At 40.0% G+C, this 9277-nt stretch overlaps 5 protein-coding genes across 5 annotated transcripts; 2 read left to right on the top strand and 3 right to left on the bottom strand.

Moving 5' to 3' along the window:
- Positions 1–1037: 1037 nt before the first annotated feature.
- Positions 1038–3140, top strand: LOAG_10013 (hypothetical protein). Its single transcript, XM_003145540.2, has 8 exons — positions 1038–1156; positions 1244–1411; positions 1556–1744; positions 1866–1937; positions 2174–2239; positions 2310–2477; positions 2561–2730; positions 2914–3140. Exons 1-8 carry the CDS (start codon positions 1061–1063, stop codon positions 3029–3031), a joined length of 1047 nt encoding a protein of 348 aa, XP_003145588.1. The 5' UTR covers positions 1038–1060; the 3' UTR covers positions 3032–3140.
- Positions 3141–3445: 305 nt separating this feature from the next.
- LOAG_10012 (histone H4) lies at positions 3446–4190 on the bottom strand. Its single transcript, XM_003145539.2, has one exon. The coding sequence runs from the start codon at positions 4002–4004 to the stop codon at positions 3693–3695; it is 312 nt and encodes a 103-aa protein (XP_003145587.1). The 5' UTR covers positions 4005–4190; the 3' UTR covers positions 3446–3692.
- Positions 4191–5679: 1489 nt separating this feature from the next.
- On the bottom strand, positions 5680–6332 carry LOAG_10011 (hypothetical protein). The gene has a single exon (XM_003145538.2). It carries the CDS (start codon positions 6259–6261, stop codon positions 5893–5895), a length of 369 nt encoding a protein of 122 aa, XP_003145586.1. The 5' UTR covers positions 6262–6332; the 3' UTR covers positions 5680–5892.
- A 143-nt stretch (positions 6333–6475) lies between these two features.
- LOAG_10010 (hypothetical protein) lies at positions 6476–7227 on the top strand. The gene has a single exon (XM_003145537.2). It carries the CDS (start codon positions 6549–6551, stop codon positions 6927–6929), a length of 381 nt encoding a protein of 126 aa, XP_003145585.1. The 5' UTR covers positions 6476–6548; the 3' UTR covers positions 6930–7227.
- Positions 7228–8464: 1237 nt separating this feature from the next.
- Positions 8465–8875, bottom strand: LOAG_10009 (histone H3; the record flags this gene model as incomplete). Its single annotated transcript, XM_003145536.2, has 1 exon — positions 8465–8875. The coding sequence occupies one exon, from the start codon at positions 8873–8875 to the stop codon at positions 8465–8467; it is 411 nt and encodes a 136-aa protein (XP_003145584.2).
- Between the last annotated feature and the right edge of the window lie 402 nt (positions 8876–9277).

The following is a 9277-nucleotide window of genomic DNA, read 5'->3' as shown; positions in this document are numbered from 1 at the left end:
ATGAAGTCTAATGGCGATTAATCAATACAGGAGTGGAACGAATTTCGAAGTAATAAGTAACTGAAAGAGTAAACTAACTGCACACACTGATCGATGATTAGCTGGCACTTATAAGCATTCGTTGTAAACATCTGTCTCATCTAGCGTAACAAGCAAGACAACAGCACTTGCATGTTACATCGATTTCAGTCAACTTTTCTTACCTCTTTGACAGAACCAATAAAATAAAGCGTACTACTGCATTTAATGCATTGGAAGCAACAAGCTTATCAGCTTATCAACTTACTAGCCTACCAACTTACTGTACTGATATGTATGTAGGAGAGATATGTAAGAGCTATTCACTAAAGATGATATTTAATTGTATTTTAGAAAGAAATGAGAGCCGTAATGGCCTGCACTAAGGATCATAGTGGTTGGCGAGAATTAAACTATGGTCCGCTGAACTAAAATACGTCTCGAAGGCTATGAAAAATTATTTCCCTTCTTTTTTATTTTATAATGTTACTACAACTTTAACTGATACATTAAAGGTTTTGATTGAAGGTTTTCAAATTAATAGAGTTTATTATTTTTGAACCATGTGGTTTCTGCTACAAATAAAAAAACAAAAGTAGTCCTTGGTCAAGAAAAGATTGGAAGCTACTGATAAAATTGGATATTTCTGGTGTGGGAGACGTAGAGGTTTCATGGCAAACAGCTGTTATTTACGGTTGCTGTAGCTAAGGAAAGGAAGACTGCGTATTCGAGAGTTTATTGATTCCTGTAATTTTTCTTCTTTTTCTACTCGTTTGCCTTTGTCATACTTATTTTCACACTTCTAGTTGTTGACTTATAACATCGCATAAATTTGTCGGACTAACGGTAGGGAAAATATCGATTTGTTGGAATTACTATTCATTGGAATTACTAAAGATTTGTATAGTCGATATCACATATGATTATTTTCGAACACAGCATATTTACCACTGTTGACGCGACATATTGAATTTTAAAACTTTGACTCGACAGGAAAAGTGACGTTTTAGTCCCTCTTCTTAAGAGATTATTTGGTTGAACGATGATGGAGAAAGAGAAGGATGATCGACAGCTCGCGTGGATTTATGAAGGCACGAAATCGTTGGTTAATCGGGAAGACTATCTCCTTGGCAAAAGGGTATTAAAAGCTGTTTGATAGCTTCTGGAATAGTTTGTTACAATTCTTTGTAATTGTCTAGCATATTTGCTTAAGAATTTCGTTTAGGTGGATAAGAACTTCGAACTCTACTCCGATGCTGTCATCAGAGAGAAAGAAAGCGGGATTGAAGCAATAGAAAAGCCGCAGCGATGCGTAAACGGTGCATCGTCGTCGAAGATATCTAATCTGGAAGTTGATATTGTAAGAACCGAAGATCCGTTGGTGGCTATTAAGGTTATACCTTTTTTCTATTACTCTTCTTTTATTTATTTTTTCTATTATTTCGGCCAGATTTCATATAAGATTTCAGTCTGCTACTTTGAATCTGCATAGCGCAAAAATTTGTCCGTTGGTTGTCAAAAATGATTTAGTTTTCAGATGAGGGAGGAAAGGATTTGGCAAGAGAAGATGGAGAATCCTTTGGTGCAATTAAGAATGCAGAAATTGATGAAAAAAGTGATGGAAAGAAGGGAAAAGAAACGATTGAAGAAATTGAAGAAATTAGAAAAGAAGGAAAGGAAATGTAAGCACAGCGCGGAGTGTGGTGACAATGTTGATCACGTTGAGGTGAAGCTCGTTACTACTTGTCAAGTGCCCAATCTTTCTCCTAAATGATATTTTGACTGAAGTAACTATAAATTAACTATAATATTAACTATAATATTTGAAGTAACTATAATATTTGTAGAAAAGTGAACGGGATCGTGTTGATGGCGAAAAGCATGCAACAATGCTTTCATTATCGTCGAAGACAGTGAAAGTAAGGAGAATTTATTTTAGGAAATCGTTTATCTTTCTAAAAATTCTTTTGACATGAAAATCCTTTTTACAACAATTTCTAATCCGTAATATATAATATTTTGCTTGTTATCAAAATATTTTTGACTATAAGTTCAAACGCTGTTCAAATTTTGAATTATTATTCCCATCATTCTCACTTTCATACCTTGACGGTTAGACAGCAGAAATTCAGAACAAAATGTCGGTGGTTTTTAGGAAAAGCAAGAAAGGAAACATTTACAAAAGGATAGCCATATTCCGCCACACTTGCGACCCAAATATGTAGGTCTTTTCTCGTATCTTTTTCTGTTCTATTTTTCAGTATATTTATCCATCCTTGCATATATTTAAGAGTTCATCATCGGAAAGCTATGACAGCGAGGACGAATGTAAAAAAGCTGACAGGAAATCACGGAAGAGATACGGTTTGATGAAGACAGGGGAGCACGAAGTACGGAAGCGGGAAGAAGTCGATAATCCCTATAAAGCACTTCCAAAAAAGCGAATTGAGACTTACAAGGTTCATCTTGGAAATACTTTTTTTGATCTCTTACTTCCACTGTCTTTAAATTTCTCACTTCCATTTTGTAGTATTCTTTGCAGAAGTCAGAAAAGCTTCAGTTGACGGAAGAGGAAATGGAAATGAAGCGGAGAGAAATGCTAGAAAATGCAGATTGGAGGGACAAAGTCCGGACGAGGAATATCAGAAGAAATGCGCTGCAAGACGAGAAAGAGGATCGAGGAAATAAAGAAAAGACAGCTAACTTTATTAGGTTGTGTTCCTTTTAACGCTTTTCTGTGCGTAACTCGATGAATTATAATTGCTATACTATTCCCACTGAATACTTTCGCAATTCCTATGTAAATGCCTCAGGCATATAATACAATGTGTGCCTAATCTTATATTTGTTGTGGTTTCATTACACATCGGTGGTTTGACATTGATGACATTTCAGACCAATGCTGAATTCTGCTGCATCGACGATGACTGTAGAGCAACAGTTGAAGAGCCATCGAAAAGAACTACAGCGCACCAATGGTTTTACTGAACAAAACTTTGTTAAACGGTATTGATATATCCCTATCCATGTGTCTGTACTCGGCACTATTTCTCGGCTTGTATGAAATTCTGTGCATAAAAACGTATGCGATCAACAGCTACCAAAATAGATTTCAAGTCCTGTCGAGTTTACACGACTTCGGTGACTGAGTTCTTCAGTTCGGTTACGAGACCTCTTGCAGTTCCCAACAAGTCAAGTGACAATGTAACCTCACCCCAAAACATCTTGATCGTAGAGAAGAGATCGATTAACTCAAACCTTCACTCTGCATTGATCTCTTCACCCACCCTAACTCTTCCGAGGCCTCTGCACATACACTCCGTACGGACCTTAGGCAAATATCATGAGCCTTTATGTGGGAAACCCCCAGACAAAGTACTGCAACCGTTTCCTCTCCCCACTCTTAATGATTCTGTGCTTCCACGGGTAACACACTAAACCATCTTTATCATCTAGCACCGACATTGAGTACAGTTTCAATAACAGCACAAACAATACGTGATGGACTCAACTGCTCGTGAGCCAAAGTAGTGACAATTACATGATACCAAATATACAATGAGCACGTGGAGATCAGTCTTGAGTCAGCATGATTCACAAATTTGTGGCCCTAAAGAGGGCCGTTGGGTTTTGTGCGCAAAGAGAAAGTACGCCGATGAATTTGATTGGCCATTTTAACCGCCAAAACCATACAGAGTACGTCCTTGACGCTTCAGAGCATAGACAACATCCATTGCTGTCACCGTCTTCCGTTTCGCATGTTCACAATAAGTAACAGCATCACGTATAACATTTTCCAGAAATACTTTTAGTACACCACGCGTCTCCTCATAAATCAATCCCGAAATACGTTTCACACCGCCACGTCTCGCTAATCGTCGAATAGCCGGTTTCGTAATCCCTTGGATATTGTCGCGCAAAACTTTACGATGTCGTTTCGCTCCACCTTTTCCGAGCCCCTTACCGCCTTTGCCACGTCCAGACATTTCTCAAGTGGTGATGAATGAAGAACGTCGACCGCTGCACACAATCAAGTTGAAGTATAAATGTTTCACTCAACAGCCTATTTATAGCTATCACTACCGCGACCTCACCGGGACACTGATGAAGCCACACCCACATTGGCGCGTAATCACGCCCCGATATTTTTGGAGGGAAAACATAGCATTGTCTTTATGAAACAATGGAAAGGGACATCATCAGGATATCCCAGTTATGGAAGGCAAAACGAGACTCTAAGATGTGCATGACATGTATTGTATATTATAGATCAATACCACCAGAAGGAAGAGGATAGTCTTGTCTTGCTCATTTCAAAGAATAGGTAGAAGGAGAAATCTCGGAAACAAGCGGTAAAAGTATATATACCAAAACGCCAAACTCTATGGCATAGATGGAATTGATATGAAGTGGAAAATTTAATAAAGAAAATTATTATTACGGCATTTCTTGTCACAATCGAACGAGGAATCATTGCGGAGGAATGGAATAATTGGAATAATGAAATCTGAATATTTGATTACTTACCCACTGATTCATTGAATGATTTTAATTTTAAATTCAATCAAAAATGTTATTGGACATGTAAAGATGAACATGAGATTTTTAGCTGTGTAACTCATCCCTTCGAGTAATTGAAAGGGTTAGATGCGATGGTAATTATCGGAGGAGATATTATAAGTTGGAAAAGTTACGATAAGATAGGACTACTCATTTATTCTCGAGGAATTGTCCTACAATAATATGAAATAACTGAGATCTTTCCCTGATTTATCATATCGTATTCATAAGGTGTTATATATTTAGTTCCTTTCACGCAATTTCATCCATTACATATGACTCGGATCAGTAGTTACAGCAGATCGACTTTCAACTGAAGTCTTTTTTCTTTACGGTACAACAAGTTACCGAAGCTGAAATTGGAAATCAAGAGTATGAATCGATAACGAACCAGTCAAGGAGTAGCACATCTAGCGACTCCTTGAGAATGTTCCCAGTTTGTCAGAGTTATATTGTTTCTCAATCGAACGAATTAAACAAGTTGATTCGATCAGCTCAATGGATGCAGTTTGTAATGAAATTTTTATTCCAACAATTCAAATATTCAGAATTTCATTAGTTTCTTCTCGAAATTTAAAAATATATCCCAAGCCGCGCTTATCACCGCGTATATCCCCCGTAACTCGTTAGAAGAGACAACCCATTATTATGCTTCTGTGCAGCAGTGACATATTCAAATAGCTTTGACTTATCATATGATTTCATGTCACAAATGCTGGCTGTTAGAAGTAAACATCTGGTAGCGACCAAAGATTTATATCGCAGCAGTGATGTAAACATCTGTTGCCAACCACTGAGAATGATAACGCATAACTAAGTATCCGAATAGGTTAAGAATTTTTGAAAGATTTTAGGGTCACGAGAAAAATCCAAAACGTCATGCTTATTCCTTCGTGAACACAACTTCATTGCGTGAATGACCTCACTTGTAAAAATACCACTTCATATATCCCACCATATACTCTACGTGGATTCAAATCCCTAATACGCAAAGCATTCTGTACTAGTCTCACTAGTCTCGCGTACATCCCAGCGCCCGGACGGAAGGAGATGGTGGGAAGGGAAACTCTAACCCCCTTCGTTGAGAACATGCATCTCAAGTTCACTTGCGATTTGTTTTATTCTAATGAACAACACAAAGCGTAAAACAACTTTATTTGTAATGCAGCAATTCGTTACAAACAACAAAGGTGAAAAGCACTGTACGAACATGAAAAATCCCTAGGAATAGCATGACTCATCCAGATGTGGCCCTAAAGAGGGCCGTTGGGTTTTGGTCGTTGAGCCAAGACGGTATGCAAAGTACAACTTCGCTCATTTCGAGCTCGTGTACTTTGTGACTGCCTTTGTACCCTCCGAAACAGCATGCTTGGCCAGTTCACCAGGCAGAATAAGCCGTACAGCCGTCTGGATCTCGCGGGATGAGATCGTTGAACGCTTGTTATAATGAGCCAAGCGACTAGCTTCCACAGCAATACGTTCGAAGACGTCATTCACGAATGAGTTCATAATTGACATAGCCTTCGAGGAAATGCCCGTATCAGGATGTACCTGCTTCAAGACACGATAAATATACGCCGAGTACGACTCCTTTCGCCTGCTTCGTCGCTTCTTATCGCCGCTACGCGGCTTGTGAGATTTCGCTGCCTTCTTTGCTCCTTTCGCTGATGGCTTGGGTGGCATCGTTCCTTGACAACCTTAGCTGCTTGTCTGATGGGGTAACAACCAAATGATCCTACACTACCGGACAAACTAATGTGAGGGACTCTTATTTCGCTGACTATTTATATCCTTCGTTGTGAGCGCCAATACCTTAAGCCACGCCCATTTTTCCGCCAAATGAGTAGATAATTGGGCGTGGCTCAATTGTTGGCTCCGCTCGATGAAGGGTATAAATAGAGCGAGTGGAGGAAACCTATCATCCTAATTTTCTGTGGTGCTTGAAGCGATATCGGTCAATCTCAAGGACAATGTCGGGACGTGGTAAAGGTGGCAAAGCCAAGTCGTCTGGAAAGGTCAAGTCGCGATCATCCCGCGCTGGTCTCCAGTTCCCTGTGGGTCGTATACATCGAAAGTTGAGGAAAGGTAATTATGCGGAGCGTGTTGGGGCTGGTGCCCCGGTATACTTGGCCGCAGTGTTGGAGTATCTTGCCGCTGAAGTACTGGAATTAGCTGGCAATGCTGCACGCGACAATAAGAAGACTCGAATCAACCCTCGACACTTGCAGTTGGCCGTCCGAAACGATGAAGAGCTGAACAAACTCCTGGCTGGTGTGACCATTTCTCAAGGTGGTGTGCTGCCTAACATCCAGGCGGTACTCCTTCCGAAGAAAACTGCTGAGAAAGCGTGAGGCTCATTTGCGCTGTAAAACCCAACGGCCCTCTTTAGGGCCACAAGTTTATGAATCGTGCTGTACTCATGTGGATCTAATGTATGTATTTGTTGATCTCTCTCCGGGGTCCGTGGTCATGGCGGTGATCTCTTCCGTTGTCATGTTTGGGTGTTGGAGAGGGAAACTGGAAATGGTACATGTCAGTTTTGTGAACGAAGTATGCAGTTGTTTAAAAATTGGTGCTCGCAAAATGTATTACTCTAGATGGTTCGCTGCAATAAATCTGCGTAATTTAGTGACAAACACAAAACTCACGGGGTGACTTATGAGGTGCTTTTCGTTTTTGATGGGGCCTTCAAACTGGGATAGTCTGAGTTCACTTTTCGTTTTTGATTGGGCCTTCAAACCGGGATAGTTTGAGGTCACTTTTCGTTTTTGATGGGGCCTTCAAACCGGGATAGTGTCTGAAGTCACTGACAAATCCGATCAATGGATAACCTGTATTTTAGCTGCCTGAGGTGCGGCTTTAAGTTGATTTGGAGAAACATAGAGGATTTTCCTAATGATATGTGCTGTGCAGGTGATAGATACCCAGTAGCACTCGTTGTTCACGCTGCCCACTTGTTTATTACGCAAAAACGATACGTAAACTGTCAAATCTACATTTGTCTTAATATCTTGAAAGCAGAAAAGCTTTACAGTAAACGCAATGGTAAAAACGATGTTTCAATAATAAGGAAAGTGAACTCAATAATCTTTTCGCCCGATTTCATGTGTGCCAGTGATTAAGCTCGAAGTATTGGACTTTATACATAAAATGGACAGTTATCTACACGGCAATAACATCCAAAAACAACATATGCAAAAGTCGTATGTACAGCAACAATCTAGTAATAATTATGCAACAAAGGCGAAGGCATACAACGTACAGGTCTTGTTATTCCCAACAAATTCGCATGAACACAGTTCCACTGCAAATAATATTCGAAGCAATCGAGAGAACGGTCCGTTCGTCCTTAGAGCTGCTACCATTAAAAAGTGTAAGCATTTTTTCTCGCATCCTCGATATAAAATGATGATCGCATCCGAACCTGAATAGAACTATTACCTTGGCACTCCCTTATCTCACTTACCGATCAACTAGGCCCCATTAATAGACGACTTTGTGGCTACCTTTATTGCGTGCGGGACCTTCATAATTGCAAAACCATCCACGGACAGACTTGTTTCTTCTTCCCAGAGACTACACTTGCGCCATCCAGTTTCAGACGGCCGCCAGTCGGTACCAACCTTATCTAACCCCCATTTAGTGGGTCCACTGGATAGGAACTGGACGTGAAGTCCTCCCTCAAACCTGACTACTGGGCCAATCACTTCAAGACTGTAAGGCTCATACGAGACGATGCAAATGTGTGAGGGAACTTCAAACAATGTTTATTAACACAGAATTCAGAAAATCCCCTGGCAACATGACTCATCAAATTGTGGCCCTAAAGAGGGCCGTTGGGTTTGGAAGGCGGTTCTTGAACCGTTCCACAGGCAAAACGAGTGATTTAGGCCCGTTCGCCACGAATACGACGAGCAAGTTGGATGTCCTTCGGCATAATAGTAACACGTTTGGCATGGATTGCACACAGATTTGTATCTTCAAAAAGGCCCACTAAGTAGGCTTCGCTTGCTTCCTGTAATGCAAGTACGGCCGAAGACTGGAAACGAAGATCAGTCTTAAAATCCTGTGCGATTTCACGCACCAAACGTTGGAAGGGCAGTTTGCGAATGAGCAGCTCCGTAGACTTCTGGTAGCGACGAATTTCACGAAGCGCGACAGTGCCAGGACGGTAGCGATGTGGTTTCTTTACCCCGCCAGTTGCCGGAGCCGATTTCCGAGCTGCCTTGGTGGCTAACTGCTTCCGCGGTGCCTTGCCACCCGTCGATTTACGAGCCGTCTGCTTGGTTCGCGCCATTGATGTAGCGTTTGCACAGTAAGGTCTTTGAATGGCAATGGCACTCAGTGGCGCCCTTTTATAGACTTCCATTTTCCCGCCAAAATTGTCAATGATCTCTCGCAAAAGTAGACCCACCCCTTTTCTAACATTTCTGGGACGTTCTTAGAATGAGGAACTACGCTCGATTATTTGTTGTAAACAGGGACCACCCGACCTCGTACTAATAATAATAATAATAATAATAATAATAATAATAATAATAATAATAATAATAATAATAATAATAATAATAATAATAATAATAATAATAATAATAATAATAATAATAATAATAATAATAATAATAATAATAATAATATAATAATAATAATAATAATAATAATAATAATATATATATATATAATAATAATAATAATAATA

This window comes from Loa loa (assembly GCF_000183805.2).
Source record: "Loa loa unplaced genomic scaffold supercont3.13, whole genome shotgun sequence".
NCBI classification, from domain to species: domain Eukaryota; kingdom Metazoa; phylum Nematoda; class Chromadorea; order Rhabditida; family Onchocercidae; genus Loa; species Loa loa.
This window is presented reverse-complemented; position numbering and strand designations above follow the sequence as displayed.

Bases quoted from the DNA above. Each gene is read 5' to 3' on its own strand.
- LOAG_10012 (XM_003145539.2), bottom strand. From the start codon at position 4,004: ATGTCTGGACGTGGCAAAGGCGGTAAGGGGCTCGGAAAAGGTGGAGCG.
- LOAG_10011 (XM_003145538.2), bottom strand. From the start codon at position 6,261: ATGCCACCCAAGCCATCAGCGAAAGGAGCAAAGAAGGCAGCGAAATCT.
- LOAG_10013 (XM_003145540.2), top strand. From the start codon at position 1,061: ATGATGGAGAAAGAGAAGGATGATCGACAGCTCGCGTGGATTTATGAA. The intron at 1,745-1,865 runs GTGAAGCTCGTT...TAATATTTGTAG, and splicing joins ACAATGTTGATCACGTTGAG to AAAAGTGAACGGGATCGTGT. The intron at 2,240-2,309 runs GTAGGTCTTTTC...CATATATTTAAG, and splicing joins CACACTTGCGACCCAAATAT to AGTTCATCATCGGAAAGCTA.
- LOAG_10010 (XM_003145537.2), top strand. From the start codon at position 6,549: ATGTCGGGACGTGGTAAAGGTGGCAAAGCCAAGTCGTCTGGAAAGGTC.